Source organism: Malaclemys terrapin, chromosome 3 (genome assembly GCF_027887155.1).
Source record: "Malaclemys terrapin pileata isolate rMalTer1 chromosome 3, rMalTer1.hap1, whole genome shotgun sequence".
Lineage (NCBI taxonomy): Eukaryota > Metazoa > Chordata > Testudines > Emydidae > Malaclemys > Malaclemys terrapin.
Window position 1 is genome coordinate 61,895,604 of NC_071507.1, and position 20,852 is coordinate 61,916,455.

The 20,852-nt window shown below is 46.9% G+C and overlaps 1 protein-coding gene across 3 annotated transcripts in view; it reads left to right on the forward strand.

Annotated features, from left to right (window-relative positions):
- Positions 1 to 20,852, forward strand: part of MDGA1 (MAM domain containing glycosylphosphatidylinositol anchor 1) — a 200,230-nt gene that overhangs the window by 78,397 nt on the left and 100,981 nt on the right. For 2 of the 3 annotated variants that reach the window (XM_054021452.1, XM_054021453.1), the window contains exons 5-9: positions 55 to 251; positions 4,464 to 4,596; positions 12,358 to 12,627; positions 13,080 to 13,409; positions 18,618 to 18,911. In XM_054021452.1, the coding sequence (XP_053877427.1) occupies positions 55 to 251; positions 4,464 to 4,596; positions 12,358 to 12,627; positions 13,080 to 13,409; positions 18,618 to 18,911 (1,224 nt within the window). The remainder of the gene's footprint in view (positions 1 to 54; positions 252 to 4,463; positions 4,597 to 12,357; positions 12,628 to 13,079; positions 13,410 to 18,617; positions 18,912 to 20,852) is intronic. The other variant, XM_054021454.1, reaches the window with a different exon arrangement.

Genomic DNA, 20,852 nt, shown 5'->3' on the forward strand with positions numbered 1-20,852 from the left:
CTGGCCTGAACCTTGCTAATGGCCCCCGCGGACCTTCCCCCCCCTCCCTTCCAGATCTAGATGAGCCCATTCTCACCATCCACCAAACCATCAGCGATGTACGTGGCAGTTTCTACCAGGAGAAGACGGTCTTCCTCCGGTGCACAGTCAACTCTAACCCTCCCGCTCGCTTCATCTGGAAACGGGGTGCTGAGACACTCTCCCACAGCCAGGATAATGGAGTGGATATCTATGAGCCACTCTACACACAGGTGAGAGAGACATCACCCACTTCCAAACCCCACCACTGGCTTGTGTTGGCAAATCACCCACCAGGGCCTGAAGATCGTCATGGGTCCATCCCTACCATGCCAGGAGGGGAAATGTTGTCCTCCTCCTGGCACCCACCAGGTTCCCCAGTAATCCAGGATCCCTGCAGAGTTTATTGTCTGTGGGTGATGCTTCTCGCTCCTTGCTTGGCTTGTTGCATATACTAAGGAGAGGGTGGTAGGAGAAGTGTGGATTGCAAGGAGCACTCCCAATACAGAGGTCAGTGATGGGTCAAGAGGACTCCTCTGCCTGCAGGCCTTCCCCTAAAGTGTTTGATGTAGACCAAGGGAGAGGAGTGGAGCAAGGGGGAGGATTGTAGCTGGGAATTTCTTGTCCCACTGTCAGAATGACGCCTGTGCCCGAGGGGCACTGTGGCCTCTTTGGGGATGGAGCCAAGGATGGCTAGGTAGGAAACCTCAGGAATCCAGGCCAGGTTATTCTGTTTGGTTATGTTCCTTAAAGAAAGAAATGGAATCCAGTCCATAGGCCCCTGGTATTCTTCCCCTGTCCTCCCATCTCTCCAGCTGCACGTCCCCTAGCCTCCCATTGCTACACTCATGCTGATGACAATACCCCTTCTCTGCTCATCAGGTTCGCTCCTAGAGCCGTGTGCACTGTTCACAGCCAACAGATTTTTAGCCCTTTTTCCTTTTGGCAAACTGCCTGTGAGCAGGCCAAGGTTTTCATGTTTGTGTCAGTTACTCCTAACATTAAATGAAGAGTTTGTGGAAATTAATTTGAATGGTTGAGATGATTCACTGAGCAAGCCATGTGATTGGTTCCCTGTTTCTGATTGGATACCATACGCTTCCTATTTATGAAGAAAGAACGAGGAGTACTTGTGGCATCTTAGAGACTAACAAATTTATTTGGGCATAAGCTTTCGTGGGCTAAAACCCACTTCATCAGATGCATGGAGTGGAAAATAGAGTAGGAAGATATACACACACACACACACACACACACAGAGAACATGAAAAGATGAAGGTTGCCATACCAACTCTAACGAGACAAATCAGTGCACATTGGCCAAAACAGACAGTCTCTACACAAAAGAATAAATAGACACAAATCAGACGTCAAGAATTATAACATTCAAAAACCAGTCGGAGAACATTTCAGCCTCCCTGGACACTCAATTACAGACCTAAAAGTCACAATTCTTCAACAAAAAAGCTTCCAAAACAGACTCCAACGAGAAACTGAATTGGAATTAATTTGCAAACTGGACACCATTAAATTAGGCTTGAATAAAGACTGGGAGTGGATGGGTCATTACACAAACTAAAAACTATTTCCCCATGTTAATTTCCCCCCTACTGTTACTCACATCTTCTTGTCTACTGTTTGAAATGGGCCATCCTGATTATCACTACAAACGTTTTTTTTACTCCTGCTGATAATAGCCCACCTTAATTAATTTGTCTCGTTAGAGTTGGTATGGCAACCCCCATCTTTTTATGTTCTGTGTGTGTATGTGTGTGTATATACACACACACACACACAGACACATATATATATATTCCTACTGTATTTTCCACTCCATGCATCTGATGAAGTGGGTTTTAGCTTATGCCCAAATAAATTTGTTAGTCTCTAAGGTGCCACCAGTACTCCTCGTTCTTTTTGTTGATACAAACTAACATGGCTACCACTCTGAAACCTATTTATGAAGAGTATTTTTGTTTGGGAATATGCATGGGTGTTTGTAATTGCTGGAACTGACGGTACTAATAATGAAGAGCTTTTCCAAATGGCAGCATGTGCATCCCAAATACACATGTACTCTCCCTCTCTGTCTGTTTCTCTCTTTTCCCCACCCCCCCACCTTAATGTGCAGGTCAAAATCCTCACACTTTATTATTCTTGTTTCCTTCTCCCTCCACACATTGCCCCTCAAGTCCCAGTGTTTTTCTTCTCTGCAACTGTAGTGGCGGTGGAAGGGAATGCTCTTGGGTAGTCTGCATTCCAAAGCATTCTGGGAAATGGTGCCCTATAGTCTGCTATGGATTTCAATGCCCCTCAGTGACTGCCTTGCTGACACTGCTGAAGTTGGTTAATGAGGCAGAACGATGCCATGAGGCAATGAGGAGGAGAGGGCGAAAGGGTAGTTCTTGAGAGGACAGCTTCATCCCTCACATCTCTCTGCCAACCCAAGCCCCCTGCAACTGGGCCCGGAGCAGATTCTGGCCAGTTTTGATTTTTTTTTTTTTTTTGAGCCACGCCCCAGGCAACCTGTCAGTTATCGAGGCATTATTCATAGTTTATTGAAACAAGCTTTCCCTGCATGCCATGGAAATGGGCAGTTGGAAGAAAAACTGAAAGAGAGATGGGGACAGAGAGAGCACAGCACTGTGGGTCTGTGATAGATTTAAAAAAAAAATGCTGTAGGTCAGTGCTACTACTTTGGTCTTGAGGGGATTTTCTGTCTAGTCCAGTGCTGTCTAATGTCCAGTAAGGAAATTCCAGGCCTTAGAACATCACCTTTTCAGGGAGTCTGAGGCTGACTGTCTGTAGAAACTGGATAATGGTGAGATCTTAGGCTGTGGAAAAGTGCACTCACAGCTCAAAGAAATTCTCTTCTGTGTTGTGTCTGTGGGTTCCTGTCAAGGGACGTCCCTGCCAGCATGGGTCATTCCTACAAATGCCAGCTGGAGGGAAAGTGGTGTAGGATTGCCCTGTTTATGCAGAGGTGCCCTGATTCTCCTCTTCTTTCTACTGGCTTAAGCCAGAAATTGAAGTTAGCAAAGTTACATGGATGTAAAACTGGTGTGATAGCAGAATCAGTCTTGTTGCTCAGAAGCCTCATGTTTAACAAATCACAGTTCAGTTACACTTGTTCTGTTGTATTCTCAGCCAGTCAGGCCAGATACACTGGTGTCAGTATAAGGTTTAGATGGCTGACATTTTACAAATGAGCTAAAGGCTTAACAGTTTATGCTTTTGTAAACTGATTTACAATCTAAGTTTATACACGTTTACCCGACCCTATGTCTACTGATCAATAAACTGGATGCATATGAACCATGTGTAAATCACTAGTTGACATGCACATTGTAAATGCCCTTGTTCATGCAGCATAGCAACGGATCTCCAGGGAAGTGTTTTTCACTTGGGTATTGGTCTCCTAGGAATTTATCTTCTAATTCACTCAGGTCAGATACTACATGCTCAATGTATATTAATGTTTGTGAGCTCCATGTCCTGTCCCAGGCAGTCATCTCGGGAGGATTTGTCAAGCTGATATCGTTTCACGTTTACAGATTTTTATTTTAAAAAATCTGTAAAAAGAGATTGACACAAATAAAAGGATGAAGGCAAACTGTCATAAAGGCATACGAGTTAGAGGGTGCAAACCATGGGGTGCATCTCAGAACTTCCCATATGCATGTCTCATAAATGTAAATATACAGAACCCATATCATGTGAATTTAACAGAGTTATTCTGGTTCTGCTGTGTGCCAATGACTGACCGTGCCAGAATCTGATTTTAGTTACACTTCTATGAAAAATCCAGGGCAACTCCATTAAAGACAGTGTCGTTACTCTGGAAATATATCCGTGTAAATGAGAGTAGAATCTTGAGCAAAGGGAAAAGAAAGGTTTGATCATTTCTTTTAATATTTCTCTTAATTACTCTTTTTTCCTCTACTGCAAATTTTTACAGTTTAACTGTTGAGCATATATTTAGCCAAGTATTAAAAGACTAAGGGCTGGAATCTGATCTTGGTTACCCTGGTTTTATGACATTGTGACTCCACTGACTAGAGCGACTGCTGGATATCCCAGTGTGAGATCAGAATCTAGCTCTAAGTAATTAAGAGCCTTTCAATCCTGCAAGATGATCCTGACAGCAATTGACAAGAGATAATCTATAAAGCTGCTCAGTAATGCTTCCAGGTTACATGGTAGTGCTGCTGATTCTGTTTGTTTATTTAATTTATTTAGAGAATGCCTAGTGTTGGAATTATCACCACGAACACTTTATTGCTTCTTTTACAAAGGAATGAGGGGCTGATTCAGAGAGGTCCTGAGCGCTCACAACTCCCATTGATCAGCACTTCTCAGAATCAGATCACGGATTTGTAGCTGAAAGCTGTTCATTGTTCATCTGTCATTCAGTTACTCTGTTCCCCTTCTTTCCAAACTCCCAGGGTGAAACCAAAGTTCTGAAGCTGAAAAACCTGAGGCCGCAGGATTATGCCAGTTACACGTGTCAGGTGTCCGTCCGGAATGTCTGCGGCATCCTGGACAAGTCAATCACTTTCCAGCTCACTAACACAACAGGTAAGAGAGCAGCAACAGAAATGCCTTTGGGCCCTGAGCACCTCTTGCTTGCTGAACAGCTGTCCTCCTCCCAAGGTCTGGTGAAGTGGGATCCAATCCAATACCTATTAAAGTTAGTGGCTAGACTCCCACTGACTTCAGTAGGCATGGGATCAAGTCCACAATACAAAACTTAGCATGAACCAACAAAGAGTTGGAGCAGGAGGTGTCCAGCAGTCCTTGGAATTCTTGTGAGCTCTCAGTTACCGTGGCTGGTGGGATGTCATGAGAACAGTCTCTATTTGGGTGTTGAGGGAACTATGTAGATTTTTAACTAGCCAACTTTTTACAAAAATAAAAGCAACTTTTCTGATTTGCTTTTTGTACAGTTGATATCTGGGAAACTGCTGCATGAACTTTCCCACAAATACTCCATACAATATTTGGATGACTTTGCTCTACCCTGATTCACACCCCTCGTGTAGCTGTTTTCTGAAAGCATTCAAGCCATCAAGTTCTACTGGCACAGCAGTCTGTGGAAAGCAGATATCAAAACAAATTTCACAACCACATGCACAAATGTTCATGACAGGAATGCTTGAGTGATCATCCAGTCAAGGAACAGAAAAAATATCATGTGATCATTCAGAGAGGTCCATTACTAATTAACAACTGACTATTGTACATCAAATCCTTGTAGATAGCTGGTCACAACCAATAGATTAAAAAAAAACCCTAAAAAGCAAAAAATTGTCAAATTATTTTAAATAATGAATAAATATGAGAAAATGGCTTTTTTTTTTTTTTTTTTTGCTTTGGGATATTCTGTGATCAAAGAAGAGCCTGAACTCATTTCTGTAATGTGATGTAATGTCATGTAATGTACTTGTTTGAATTATTCATCTAGCTCTAATATAATACAAAGTAGTTTACATCCCTTGTGTCATCTCTGTACAATGAAGGCAGAACTCTTGATGGTGCCAACTGTTGATGAGAAATAGTTAATACTGTAGAAAATTATGTGTATTGATCTAACTGAGCCTAGGGGCTGAGGCAATGAACATGTTTTTATGTATAAATAATTAAATACCCGAAGAAAAGAAAAACCTAGGTTAAATATTAGGGGGAAATGCTCCTAACAGTGAGATCTCTGCAACTGTCTCAAAAGATGGAAGCCCCAGCACTTGAGTCCTCTCAAACTAGAGTGGACAGAACAGTAGAGCATTCATTATAAGACACAGTCCTTCGCTAGTCCAGGGGAATGGGGCCTCATACAGCTCTTCTAGTTCTGACTTCTGAGATGATATGTTTGTAGATTTATAGACTCTAATTCTCCTTCAGAACCACGCTCCCCAGATAAATGCGAAGAAAGCATCCTTCTTTTCATTTCAGCCTTTTATTGAGTGAACAAGGAAGCAAGGTTTTCAAGCTGATCCGATCTGGTACCAGTACATGTGCAGTACATGGGTAAATTGACTCAACTTCTTAGCCACTTGCACCAGATCAACATTTGGCCCATACAGCAGATGTGTGTAGCTCTCTTGCTATATATAGATACGTATTCATATTTATACACACACAAATATAAAGTCTTTCTCTGTCTATGTGTGAATAATTTTTTAGATTCTCTCTGATCTTGCATAAATCTCTTCCTCCCCTCTTCTGCTCATGCATTAGTAACTTCCTTGTAGCATTGGCTGTGTCCAGAATTCTGAACAGCCTTACTCATGATGTCTTTGCTTCTGCACCTGGAGAAAAACTCAGGGAGCACAGAGGTGCGTGGAAATCAATCTTTAAGTATTTATAGACCCAAATAGTATGGACCTTTGAGGGGAAGCGATGGGTCAGGTCAGAGAATCTTCTTTCCCCAGCTTGTTTGCTGCTCCTTTGCCGTTTGGCTATAAAAGTGGCTCCTATGATTCATAAGGGGTCCCTTGCTACTGACTGACTGTGGTGCAGATCTGTACTTCTCCCTGCCAGGGAGTCCAAAGCTTGGCCCTGATGGTTAGGAATCTTTTTTTTTTTTTTTTCCCCCCCTGGCTTGGCTCTTCGATTATCTTGGGCAGCAGCTAAGTGTTGTGGTTGCAGCACAAATGTCTGCAGCACCAGTTTCGATTCCTGTTCTCTATGTGCATTCTCCCCCTGCAGGAGTTTTCTGCCTCCTCCTCCTTCCTGATGATGCTTTTTGGTTCTAGAGCTCTGAGGCTGACCCAGTGGGTCTGGCTGCAGAACCCAGTCCTGTCTCAGGGCCGGTTTGTTGCAGCCTGCGTGTTGGGATCCAGCTGTGGTTGGGGAATGGCTGACATTTTCTCCCTTGATTTCTGCAAAGTTAAGCAGTCCAGCTGGTTAATTCTCCTGCAGTTTTACTGCAGCAAATTGGACTTCAAAGGGAATTGAAAGCGACTCTTTGTTTTTAATGGTCCCCTCGCTCCACAGCAGACTCTGCCAGCAGGTTTTTCTGAGCCGAGAACAAAAGGAATCGCCACGGGTTACAAATAAATGAGATTCATCTCCTGCATAACAATGGCTGCATATTGTTACCCTCCATCCGCTGACTAGAGGAGGATGGGAGCCAATCTCCGCTCCCAGAGCTGGGGCTGGTTCAGGCCGTCTAGCTGGAGAAGCATTGCCTTGAGATGTGCAGGTGGCCATTTCACTCCTGGTTCCTCCTCTCCTGGTTACACTCACCAACAAGCTGCCCTGAGGAAGCAGCTGCCCAATGAAGTCACGTTTCCTGAGTTACCTTGCACAGAACATGTCCTCACTCAACAGGATTCTAGCAGTTAGGGCTGGACAAACAAGTTCCGGTAAACTAAAAGAATAGCCCAAAATCTTTACCAGAACCCGAACGAGATCTGACTCATGCTTCACTACTGCCTCCCTACCCTCCCCCCACCAAAAAAACCCCAAAGTAATTGATCTCTGCCACCTTCCAGGTCTGCCCGGAGGGAGAGACTCCCTACCAAGACCATGAGTGCAGTTTCTACCAGCTTTGCCAAGGAGAAGCAACTCCAGCCAAGACCAGCTCAGTGTCAGGGGAGGTGACTACTATTCAGTTTCAGTTGGACAAGACCGAAGGTCTCTTGGCTCAGGGCAGCTGCCTTATGGATGGTCTTGTACTCTGTGTCGTGTCTGCATAGATTGTGGGGGTTTGTCCATCCAGGATGAGCCAGGCCACCCTATTAGGGGCCTCTTTGGATTTATGAAGCCCCCTCAGAGTCTAAAGTCACCACTGGCAAATATACAAATAATTTTTGCTCCCTATTAATCACTGGATTTGATATTTATTTTCAAAATTCCAGGTTGAGGGACCCTCAAGGGACCTGACCTACAGCTGTGGCCCCGAGAAATCAAAGGAATTAAACCATGTGCCTCAAACTGATCCTTATGGTTGGCAGCAAAAGATGTCAACTGCCTCCGTCCTGTCCCCCCCCCAAATATACAGCACTTGCACAGTTGGCCGGGTGCTTCCTGTGCATGTGACAAGAGGGACATTGGCCACTGCTAGAAACAGGACACCAGGCTGCAGTGCTCGGAGCTTTCTGGCCGCAGTTATGCTGCTAAGTTATGCTGCCTGCATGGAGGAGAGAGCAGCCATCCTAGCCTTGTTTGTATGAGCCGTAATTCAGAGATCCAGCACAGCTCATTAACGCAGAGTCCGGGGAGAGGAGAGGCAGAAATAATGATGCTGTTAAATCAGGCTTCATGAATATGTAACAACGTCTTATTTTGCATTATTATGGCCGTTACTTAAAACGCACTCTCAGCCTTTGTGCTGTCACCGGTTGCTTTCTGAGCTCTGTCTGGAGCCAGTGATGGAGCTGACAAGGGCCGTTAAAGGGCCTTTCGTGAGATGAAGTGGAGAAGGCAGAGGAAAGCTTTTGAGATCAGTTCCTGGGGAGGGCAGGAATGAAAGAAACCAAACACAAGGATGTGAGCATCCAGAAGACGAGAAGCTGTGTGTGCACTGTGAATCTGCCCAACCTGTTCACCTGTGCCATAAAGGGGAAGCCATCTGGGTTGTACCCCAAGTGTGTAGAACCATGTATTTGACACATGCAAAGAACCAGGAGGGGAGCTACAGTGTTTAGCACGAGCTGGTGGTTGGGATACAGGATCATGAATGATCTAGACCAGCAGTTCCCAAACTTAGTTGGCTTATATACAGACTTCTTTAGTGATATTTGAAGTATCACAAGCAAATTTCTTCTTTTAGTGCCCACTTCTTTTATACCTTACTAGCATAAGCATTTCTGGACTCGTAGTAAAATAGATTCCTACTGAAGTCTGAAGTGTAAGATTATAGCATTTTTTAAACATCAGGTTTTTAGACAGTGAATCAAAAAGAATCATCAATTATTATGTCTTCCTTGTAATTGAGTAACACAAAACGTTTGTCAAATGACTTGATATATTTTGGTATGCTGCTAAACTAAGCCATTGGCTTGACGTTTTAATTTGTCTCATTTAAGTTCAAAGTTTCTGCTAATTCTTACTTGGATTATTGCTGAACATAACACAAAGGTGTCATCTTTTATAGACAATACGTCCCTGATCCTCGCCTGGACTCCAGGCAGCTTCAGCTCCAATTCACTCTTGTTCCAATGCTTCAGGTTCCCAGCTCCCCTCGAGTTCCCGCTGAACCAGTCTCACTGCAGCCCTGGGCCTCTCTGAAGGACCTTTCACACCGATTTCCTCCTGCTCTGGTCCCTGGACCCAACTCTTGCCCTCTATGTAAGGAACTACACAGCCTTCCTTCATGGGGCTGTGCCATGATTCAAGCAGGCTTCTCCAGCCCACCAGAATCCAGATTCCAGCCTCACTCCACAGAGCCTCCCTTGGTCCTTGGACTCGCACACTTCTTCCCCTTGCTTCAGGCCTCCCTGCAGCCCTCCTTCTTAGGGATGGGTTCTGATTTAGGCAGGCTTTCCCAGTCCACCAATCTCCCTTCTGGCTCTCACTCTAGCGAGCCTCTTTCTTAACTCATGTTCCCTGCAATTCTTCTATCCAGGTTATCTGCCCTCTACTACTCCTGGGAGTCACCTAACCTTTAAGCTGCTTCCTTAACACCTGCCCCTATTCTCCTGCTGCCTTGAATACCTGCTTCCTTAAAGGGGCCATATCATGAAACAGGGCTTGGCTGGTCCTGGGCCCCACTCCCCTTTAAAGGGGACAAGACCACCCTTTTACAGCGTACCACTTTCAACAAGCTCCTGTACCACCAGTGGCACATGTACCACAGTTTGGGAACTCATGATCCGGACAAGTTCTGTTCTTCCATCCCTTGGGGCTGCGCCAGCAGGGCCATAGCAGTCAGAAGGAAGGTAGAGTGCTTGCCTCAAGGGAAGTTCTGTCCATACCAGGAGTCTGCTCTGCGAAATGGAGTGGAGTCTCATGATGTGGGTTGTTTGGGATATGTCCTTAATACAGACATGCTCCAAAGCTCCTTTTCAGGCTGATAACTGTGGAGGGGTGAACTGGTTTGATGAGAGCTGAATCCAAACCCAAACCACCATGGGGATTGGGAAGTCTCCCTCTCTTTCTTTAGCCATTCCTCACCTCTCTGTGTGGCTGTGGCGGCCCTGTAGCCCTCTCTAGCTGTAGGTTTTGGCTTGTGGAAGATTGCAAGGTAGTTCTCTTCTCTCCTCCTCCTCCTCCCGCCCGAGCTGGGCCTTTTGACTTGGAGGAGGCCCTTTGCCCTTCTCTGCCACTGGCGGGACCCATTACTCCCTTCTGGATTCTTCTGTTTTTAAACTGAGCTGCACTCTGCACTGCCCTGAACTGGTCCCCAGCAGGGCGAAGTGGCTTCTGAAATCTTGCAGCTGTTTAAAGTTGCACTGAGTGACCCAGTGTGGGAGGAAAGAAGAACCCTCTTTCCATGCACTTCTGCACTTCCGTGTTTGGCTGGTTCTCTTGATATTCCTACCAGACTGAATGCATGGAGTGCCAGAAATCTCATGAGCTGAGAGCCCTTTCTCATGAGATTTCTGGCTCTGTTATGCAGAGATGAAAGATTAAGAGAAAGTTCAGAGCAGCACCTGAACTTGGGGGTCTCTAAGTTTGTGTGTTAAATTAAGGACACCTTTGTGATGGTATCGGAGGTGCCAATACCTTGGTTGAGCCCTGCTGCACTACTGGTGGAGGTGCATTGCTGGAGAGGAGCAGAGAATGCATCCTGGCAGCCAAGCGATTTAAGCAGGTTTGGCATCTAGCATGCTACCTCAGCCTGACCTAACTTCAATGCTTTGACTAGTCTACATGCAGGGTAACACCTTTAGCTAGATTTTGAAAAAGGGTGAGGTTAGGCTTAGCTGGCATGTGTTAACTAACCCAACCCTTCGTCTAGTTAAGACACAGCCTCTGTAAGAACAGGCATGGATGTGTATGCCATTCAGCGTGTGTGTGTCCCTTTAACACCTGAGGCTTGGAGGGGTTATGCCAGTATCTCTGGTTTGAACAGAAGGGTGACTACTATATTTGGTAACTTGTTACATGTGAAAGGGACATCCGCTTTTGGGACAGTGTGGGAATAATTGTCTGTATTTTCCACTTAAGTGCCTAGAGATTGAACCAAAGCCCACTAAAGGCTATAGAAATCTTTCTTTTGGCTTCAGTGGGCTTTGGATCGGGCCCTGAGTCATTGAGCCCAAGCCATGGTGAGCTGGTAGGAAGTTAATATGACCTATTTCAATGAATCTCTTATTTTCATATCTTTCCCCACCACCACTCCTTCCACTCAGTCTCCTGTGTGCTGTTTCTGTAGGAGGCATAGAGATATTTGCAGTGACTTACACAACATTTTCAGCAGGGGGTATGCAGAGGCTTAGATAGGAGCCACAATGCAAGTAACTGAGCTTTATTTCCATCTCGGCGTCTGCAGGCCCCATTTAAAGACAGGGGGAACGGGTATAGAAAGAGCACTATAAATTAACCTGTGTGCAGGGGATTTTGATATTGTTATTGTGAAAATAAACTCGGCATTGGTTCCCCATTTCTCTGCCATCTTGGCTGGTAATGTCCATCTGCAGCCACAGTTACTTGAACTGGCTTTAGGGCCAGATTCCCCACTGCTTCTGTGTTGCCAGTCGTACTTATGCAAAATGGGTGTAAAATCCTACTGTTCTGATTTGGAGTGGAGAATTGGGCCCTACATCTATAACAGAGCCAGAGCACCTAGTTAACATGCTGTTACAACGTTCAGTGTAGATGGGACCTAACCATGCTCCTAAAGCTTGGACTGTTCAGGGTTTATGCTGCAATCACAAGGTGTCATTGCAGCTCATGTAGACATACCCAAGCAAGTTGTTAATCTCACTAGCTCAGTCCTGGAGCAGGGAAGCTGCAGCAGTGTGTGCTTCAGTCCACCTGGAACCCTGGGTAATTATTCATGAAGCTAGCCCATGCTGAAACATGCGCTGCTTCAGCTTTGCTGCTCCAGGACCATGAGCTAGCTAGATTCAAGCTAGCTCGGATATGTCTACACCAGCTGCAGTCTAGATGTCTCCTCAGTTTTGGGTCTCCGTGAGGTCCTGTCTACGATATGCCTTCTAACCCTGTTGTGGCCAGGTTCCCTGCCTTGGTTAGAGACACAGTGTTGATGGGGCCCTAGATTCACACACATCATGTTTTTAATGAACTCGTGGCCAGCCCACACTCGCCCAGCCTGACCCGCTCTTTCCCAAGAACAAACGGAGAGTCTCTCCATTCAGATAGAATTGAGCGAAGCCCAGGCTGGTGTGAGTCTCCTCAGAGCTCATTAGTGTTCCCATTTTTCTCTTCCAGCCCCACCTGCTCTGAAGCTGTCTGTCAATGAGACCCTGGTGGTGAACCCAGGAGATAATGTCACTATGCAGTGCTCCCTGACAGGCGGCGACCCCCTGCCTGAAGTGGTCTGGTCTCACTCACCCAGCCCTATGCCTCACAACAGCCTTATTCAAGAGGGTAACCTCACCATCTGGGGGATCCGCATGGAAGATTCAGGCTACTACAATTGCACGGCCATCAACAATGTGGGGAACCCAGCTAAGAAGACAGTGAATCTGCTGGTGCGATGTACGTCCCTCCACTGCATGCGCTTTTAGGGCGAGTCTCTAGGTTCCCAGCGCACATCATTGTTCATTTAAATAGGGGGTAAATGTGCTACTCCAGCAAGGGTCTGGTAGCACTGACGGGAGAAGGTGCTGTGTAAGCTTCCACACCTACAGCTTTGCTGATGCACCTCACTCCTGACTCGCAGCACCCACAGTTATTCCAGTCCTGTTCTTCCACAGTTCTGCAGATATTTCCTGATCCGACATGTAGCACCACAGCAGGCCTTGGGGGCGTGGGGCCATTGCCTCACATGGGGATCTCATTTGAGCATAGGGCTGGGGGATCCCTTGACCCAGAGTGTGTGGAGCCATTGCATCTCATCGGGCAAAGGGTAGATGTCTCACACGGGTATCCCCATTGGGCACAGGGCATTTTATCTTCACTAACTGGCTTTGCACCTGTGTTCATCCCAGCCATGAAGAACGTCACCTTCCAGATCACCCCTGACGTGATCAAAGAGAGTGAAAGCATCCAACTAGGGCAGGACCTGAAGCTCTCATGCCATGTGGATGCCGTCCCCCAGGAGAAGGTTGTCTACTTCTGGTACAAGAATGGGAAACCGGCCAGGGTCTCGGACCGACTGCTCATTTCCAGGAACGACCCCGAGCTCCCACCAGTGACCAGCAGCCTGGAGATCATTGACCTGCGCTTCAGTGATTATGGCACATATCTGTGCATTGCGTCCTTCCAGGGGGCCCCCATCCCCGACCTCAGTGTTGAGGTGAACATCTCTTCAGAAACAGGTGAGCCTCCACTGTGGAGGCCTGGGGCTTTGAGGGAGTTGGGTCAGGGGGCAGAGTGTGGATTAAAATCACGAAACCAACATATTCTTTCCAGACTGAGCTCTTGAAGGCCCTCAAATGAGCCTTGACTTCAAGTGTAAGAGCTCTTGTTCCTTCCGCGTAGGATGACAGCTATGCTGCGTTCCTTGTAGTATCCTGAGATGATCCCTCTCATGTGCCTGATGAGGAGGTTGGACTAAACCAAAGAGAGCAGCCCCAGCATGCCACATTTTATGCGGGAGCCAGTATGTGCTGGGCTGGATGCTGTGGGCATCTCTCGTGAGTGGCCAGTAACCCAGCTGGGATAGGTGGGTTCTAAAGTAGCTATTTCCTTCCTTCCTTTAATATGGAGTCTTAATGGGTTAGTTTCAGGCTTCTAGTGACCTGAGGCACAACATGACTGAGGATGTCTGATTACGGATTGGGAAGGCCCAGATTGCAGCCCAAGCCAATCTCGGAAGGTTGAAGAAGAAGGGTTTGAAGAAGCCCTGGCCAAGGGCTTATCATGAAGGAACAGCGAGGGAATGGGATTTTACCAAATGTTCCAAGGCTGGTGGTTGTGGGGAAGGAGGTAGTGTTCTTTCACTTCTTTGGTGTGGCTTAAAAGAGACACTCCCTCTGATATTTTTCCAGAGACTGAGATGACAGGACCTGGCTTGCATCCATGGCAGTGTACGGTGGGAGCTGTGTGGTGTCTCTCATAAACCCTCATTCCATGAACAGCTTTAATGTTTAGTGTCCTAATTCTAATCCTCAGGACACCTCTTGAATACTTTCTGCAGGAGCCCAGACATTATAAATCTCGCCCTCTTTTCCCTTCATAAAGGGCCCCATCCTTCTCCCAGTAGAGTCAATGGCAAAACTCTCTTATTTGCTTCAGTGGGAGCCCCAAATCTGAGTCATTTCTGTAGAGCTGGAACATCCAGATCAAGACTCTTTCTGTTGTGCTAGCAAAACATCAGGTTAGATTCTGTTCTCAGATATGCCCATGCAGTCCCACTGCCTTCCCTGGGATTGCTCAGGTGTGACTGAGAGCAAAGCTGCACCTACTTGTAGCTAAATGGTGAGCGAGCCGGAGGGAAGTCAACTGGCTGCAGAATCTGTCCTGATTTTACAAACTGCTTCAGAAATTTTCCTTATTCATAGTGATGTTAACCAGCTTTGACCGGCCCCAGTGCTCTCCATGACTGATCTGATTTCCTGTCCTGTCTGTGCCCTTAGCAGAAAGTGTTGGAATTGGCTCTTGTTTTTCTGACAACCTCCCTACTCTCTGCTACAGATTTTTGCCATCTGCTCCAAAGGGAATGTCCCCCGATGCTTTTGTGATAATGGGATACTGATAACTTACTGTGTACTGGCTTGTCAGCAAAAAAATAAATTAATTAATTCATATTCCTAACAGCCCTGGAAGGCAGGGGAATGCTGCTCCTCCCCTTTTTACCATTGCAGAAACTGAGGCACAAAGTGACATGACTTGCCCCAAATCCCATGGTGAGTCAGTGGCAGAGCTGGGAATGTAAGCCAGATCTGGCTGTAGCAATGGAGTTTAGTGCATACTTCTAAAAAAAAAAAAAAATCCCAATAGCTAATAGAATGTAATAGATATAAGGTCATAGGAGTAAGATGGCAAAAGTCTGTATGATCACAGACTCTGTCCCCACTACAAGGGCTGGACAATATTTGCTGGCCCAAATGTAGGTACAGGGCTCAGGAATTAAAAAATCTACAAGGAGGTGGCTGTGGTGGCCCAAAGTTGCTACATCCCCCCTTCCACCCGCAGGAGCTGATAGGGCCAGCACAGGACATAGGGGGTTGGCTGGGAAGAGAGCATGCTGAGGCTGATTGAGTAATGTGGCAGTTTGGAGCATCCCATCGAAGGTCACTGCCAGCTGGGTTCCTCTGGAGCCAGTGAAATTAAAGCTGCTGTCTCCAGCCAGAACCCCAAGTGAGAGCAGGCAGCAGCCACCATCACCTGCCTTCCTTCAGGCTGAATCCCCCCACACGCAATGGGTAACGGGGGGTGTTTGTCCATAGTGGGGCATTTGGCCCTCTGTGTGCATTTAAGGAGCAATAAAGACCCCACCCTTTGTGTTTGGTTTGCACCTGTTGAGTTTTTCCCCAGAGCCATGGTATTGAAACAGCAAGGGGGAAACTACTCTGCATTCCCTGGCCATCTGCTGCCGCCCAGCAAAACAGCCCCCCATTTGCTGAGATGGCCGTCTCCAGGGGGAGGCTCGGAAGAGATAGCTTTAATTAAAAAAATCTCCAAATACAATTTGCAGTTTTTCCCTGTGGTGAAAATTGCCTCTCGCCAGGTGAGCGTCTGCTGGCGGTGCTGACTGGCGGGGGGGAGGGGAGGCAGCGCTCTCTTCACACCAAACAGGAGAGCATCTGATGAGATTCCACAGCCCACAGGGGACCTGTAAATTGAAAACTCGACTTCTCTGTTGCATAGAGAGGTCGCTACCAAAGGAGGCTGAGGCCAGAGCCATCTTAAATATGCTCTTAATGCAGTTATGTGTTGTATGTGTGTGAAAATAGTCCCAGCACACTCTCTCTCATGGGCAGAGGGTAAATTGAATGAATAGTGGCCAGTTTGGATTGAGGTGGCCCCTGGAATTTTAAGCTTTCATTTAAAAAGAAAAAATATCTAGCCCTTCCGTTTGTGAAATATCAGTTCAAACGTCATCCCAATGCAGTGCCAGTTGCAGAGAGACAGCCTGAAACAAAAGCTTTCTGAGAGGTGAGAACCGTCACATTTGTCTCAATGGGGTGTTAACTCTGAAAGCTAATGATGAGACTTGCAATGTCAACATTATGATAGATGTTCCTGCGAAAACCATCTACATCTGGGTGGGTTCTTGGTGGAGCCTGGAGCATGAACAAAGAGTCCCGTCCAAGTCAACTCCATGTTCATATCAACTGGAGATCTTAGGGTATGTCTACACTGCGATAAAAGACCCGCAGCACAGCTATGGCTGGCCCTAGTCACCTGACCTGGGCTTGCAGGGCTTGGACTGCAGGGCTATAAAATTTCAGTGTTAGACATTCAGGCTTGGGCTGGAGCCTGGGCTCTGAGACCCATCTCCCCCGCAGAGTCTCAGGGACTGGGCCGCAGCCTAAGTCCGAACACCTACACTGCAATTTTTAGCCCCACAGCCCAAGCCCTGCGTGTTCAACCACCTGGACCCAGGCTTTGAGACTCCATGCCACGGATTTATCGCAGTGTAGACGTCTCTCTTAGGCTCCTTATGAACTTTGGCTGACAATAGTGGCTCAACACTGGAGCCGGTCTCACTAGAGCTATGTGAGTAACCTGAGTTTTTAGTTTGGTGGCTGAACTCCACCCCCGACTCAAAAATACCCAACGTTTATTTTAGGTCCACCAAAAACAAACACTTTTTGAATTTTTCAGAAAATCATAAAAGTCAAAATAGATAATTTGGAGTCACAGTAAATGTTTAGGGGTTTAACTTTTTTTATTAAAATGAAAGTAAAATTCAAAATGACTCCAAATATTTTGTTTTCAAAACAAAACGGCAAATTTTACACAGATTCCTGAAATGTTCTGGTCGACTGAATCTCCATTTTTGGGAAAAATGGTTATATCTAGAGCAGAAGCACCATTTTTTCCCAATCAGTAAGGTCCCCTGTCCAGGAACTGGATTTGCTTTGTGCAAGTTCTGTACATTATTGTAGCTCAGGTTCTAACCCAGGGGTAGGCAAACTTTTTGGCCCGAGGGCCACATCTGGGTATGGAAATTGTATGGCAGGCTATGAATGCTCATGAAATTGGGGGTTGAAGGGCGGGAGGGCTCTGGCTGGAGGTGCGGGCTCTTAGGTGGGGCTGACAATGAGGGGTTGGGGGTGCAGGAGGGTAATCCAGGCTGGGACCCAGGGGTTCAGAGGGCAGGAGGGGGCTCAGGGCTGGGGTAGGGGTTTGGGGTGTGGGAGGGGCTCAGGGGGCAGGCTCCAGGCGGCGCTTACCTCAAGCAGCTCCCAGAAACAGCAGCATGTCCCCCCTCTGGCTCCTTTGCAGAGGTACGGCCAGGTGGCTCCGTGCGCTGCCCTGTTCACAGGTACCAGCCTTGCAGCTCCCATTGTTTGTGGTTCCCGGCCAATGGGAGCCGCAGGAGCAGCATGTGGAGCCCTCTGGCTGCCCCTACGCGTAGGAGCCGGAGGGGGGACATGCCGCTTCTTCCAGGAGCCATGCAGAGTGGGGCAAGACCCTGACCCTGCTCCCCAGCTGGAGCGGAACAAGCCCCAGACCCCATTCCCTGGTGGGAGCTCAAGGGCCGGATTAATATGTCTGGAGGGCCTGATGTTGCCCCCAGGCCGTAGTTAGCCCACCACTGTTCTAATGAGAACTAGGCAGCAGTTCTACTGGGTTTGCTGTCACTTGCATGGGCCTGTAGGGGCTGTACTGAGCTGGTCTCAGCTGGGAGTTGCCTCTGCTCTGCGTGAACCAGCGATAGCTACACTGAGTTGTACTTCTCTGAGATAGTTTTTTTTTTTTGCACATCTTGGCGAGGATTCACAGTGAATTCTAGTGTAGAATAAATTAAGGTATTTAACAAATCTAACTTGTGTCTGTGGTTTAGAAATTGACAAAGGTCCTTCCTCCTGGATGTCTGTGGAGGCTGGGAGTGGAATATATGAAGCATGCGCCTATAGGCCACTGTCTCCAATCCAGCCCATGTAAAGAGATTGGATTTGGCCTCTCGCTTCTGGGCTACAGTTGGGGAATTAAATGGCTAACAAGATTGAGACTAGGTTGTGGAGTCTTTCACCTCTAGATCATCTGTTCTAGCCGGATTTAGGCTGATAGTGACTGAAAGTGTTTGACAATAGTTCACTGATGTACGTGAAGTGAGTTGAGGTGTCCCGTCACAACTGGCACTTTTTGTTAGTGCTGGCACACTCAGAGGCCATGGGGATGAAACACTCCTCTCCACCTAAAGGTGGAACCTCCATGGGGTGGCTGACATTGGCTGGGGCAGAGTGTGGGGAGCTTTGCTCTGGCACTACCACTTCCATTCTTGATTGGAGGGCTGCCAGTATGACATCCTTCCCCACAAGTGCAACCATCCTTCAAAGGTTTCCCTCGTGCTCTGCTGGAAGGATGTTACTTGACAAACAAACAGTCCCTTTTTATCATCTTCTTTTTAGTGCCTCCAACCATCAGTGTCCCCAAGGGCCAGTCCACCATCACCGTTCGGGAGGGCTCCAGGGCCGAGCTGCAGTGCGAGGTTCGAGGGAAGCCCAAGCCGCCCATCATCTGGTCCCGGGTAGACAAAGAGGCCCCCATGCCCTCAGGTGCCATGACAGTGGAGACTTACGATGGGAAGCTGCGCCTGGAGAGCGTTAGCCGAGAAATGAGCGGGACCTATAAGTGTCAGACAGCCAGGTACAATGGCTTTAACATCAGACCCCGGGAAGCCCTGGTACAGCTCAACGTACAGTGTGAGTATAACAGCATGATTCTGTAGCTCCTACCTCTGTGCCAGCATGCACTGGTACCTTGCTAAAGTCTGGGCAGGTGATGCTTATGGCGCTGCTTTCAAATAGGGTTGACGTCTCTTTTTTGGATTGAGAGTTTCATCTGGTGGACTTTGAAGGGTTTATTTACCTGACGTCCACACACGAGCAGACATGCCAGCCAACCAACAACGTATTCCAGCCAACCATGGGGGCCTGTTGATCTGCTGTTGGTTGGGTCACCTCACTTGTTCGTGTAGCAGTTGCCTCTGTGTATGTGTGTGTATGTGCATATATGTTACCCACACAAAAATTATATTAAAAAAACATTATTAGGGTTGCAAAGACAAGCACTCAGAAGCTAGGAAATACCAGAATTAAGGTTGCCTGTTCAACCTTGATTCAGCCCTCTTGTACATTTGCATTATGATACAGTCTTTAATTACATGATCACATATTATTTTTTCTGTAGGACCCCTCCTGCCCCATTCAGGATGGACCTGCTCTGGGGATGAATCAGGGTTGTGTAATGAAGGAAACGGTTGTAGGTAGGACCCCTGCCTCCTTTGGTGCAGAAGTTGGAAAGTGCATAGTGAATGAGGCAGGGGACTGCAGGAAGAGAAAGGACGGTCTCATGGTTTAAGACAGTTGAATGCTGCCCTGGAGAACTAGATTCTATCCCTGGCTCTGCCACAGGGTTACTATGTGGTGCTAGTCAAGTCACTTAAACCAGACTTTTCAGAGGTGGTCACTAATGGCTTGTTCCTCATTTTCCAGGTGCCTGACTTGACATCTTATGGTCTGGTTTTCAGAAGTGCTGAACACACACAGCTGCAACTGAAGTCAATGGGAACTGTGATTTGAACATATAAACTGCTATATAGTGCTACGTACTCTTAAAAATCAGGTCCTAGGTGTCTCAAATTGGGCATCCCAAATTAGTGAATACTTTTACCCTTAATCTCGCTGACCCAGTTCCCTGTCTCTAAAATGGGGATCATGCCACCCACTTGCCTCACAGGGGAGTTGTGAAAATAAATTCATTAATATCTGTGAAGCACTTGGTTACTACATTGATGAGCCCCATAGGAAAACCAATGAGGAAATCTGTCTTCAGAGCAGGGTTTGAATAGTGTGCAGGAAATAAGGTCTAGGACCACACTCTGAACAATGAGGAGAAAACAAAACATTGACTAGGTGCTCATGAAGTGAGCGCTGTCCGTTCTGCACACTGAATGAGGCAGGGGTCCTGTGGAAAAAATAGTATGTGGTCATGTAATTAAAGACTGTCATAACCCATGTGGACAAGAGGGTCAAATTAAGCTTGCACAGGCAGCCTTAATTCTGGCATTTTCAAATTTTGAATGCTTGCCTTTGCGACCTTAATACTGTTATTTTAACATTGGTGTGTGTGTGTGTGTGTGTGTGTGTGTGTGTGTGTGTGTGTGTAATTTCCTAGCTTTTAAAAGAGCAACCTTCCAAAAAAAAAAAGGAAATTCCATTGTGTGGCATCATATTGACACTCACATGGGTCATCAACAGGGTTTTAACCTTTAGATCCACCATATAGGCCTTCACCACATAAGCTAATAGAGTAACTGATAGCAGTTGCCTGCACCAGCCTCCAGTCCCAATTTCCATCCCCACCCTGTCTTCTTGTCTTAATGTTCTCCCCCCTGCCCTCCCAGATCCAGCTCTTGTTCACTCTGCATTTGAATCGGGCAGTTTGCTCCTCCAGACTGCCTGGGCCTAGCAGGGGGACCACTGAGAGCAGATGAGATAGAGGCTCCCTGCTCTCTTTGTTCAGGTGCCTGGATCTGGTATGGCCTGCAGCTGCCCAGAGCTGCAACTGCAGGTAAAGTCCTACTCAGACCTGCAATGAACATGCACGGCACAGATGGAATCTTCAGGAAATTTAGCTTCCAA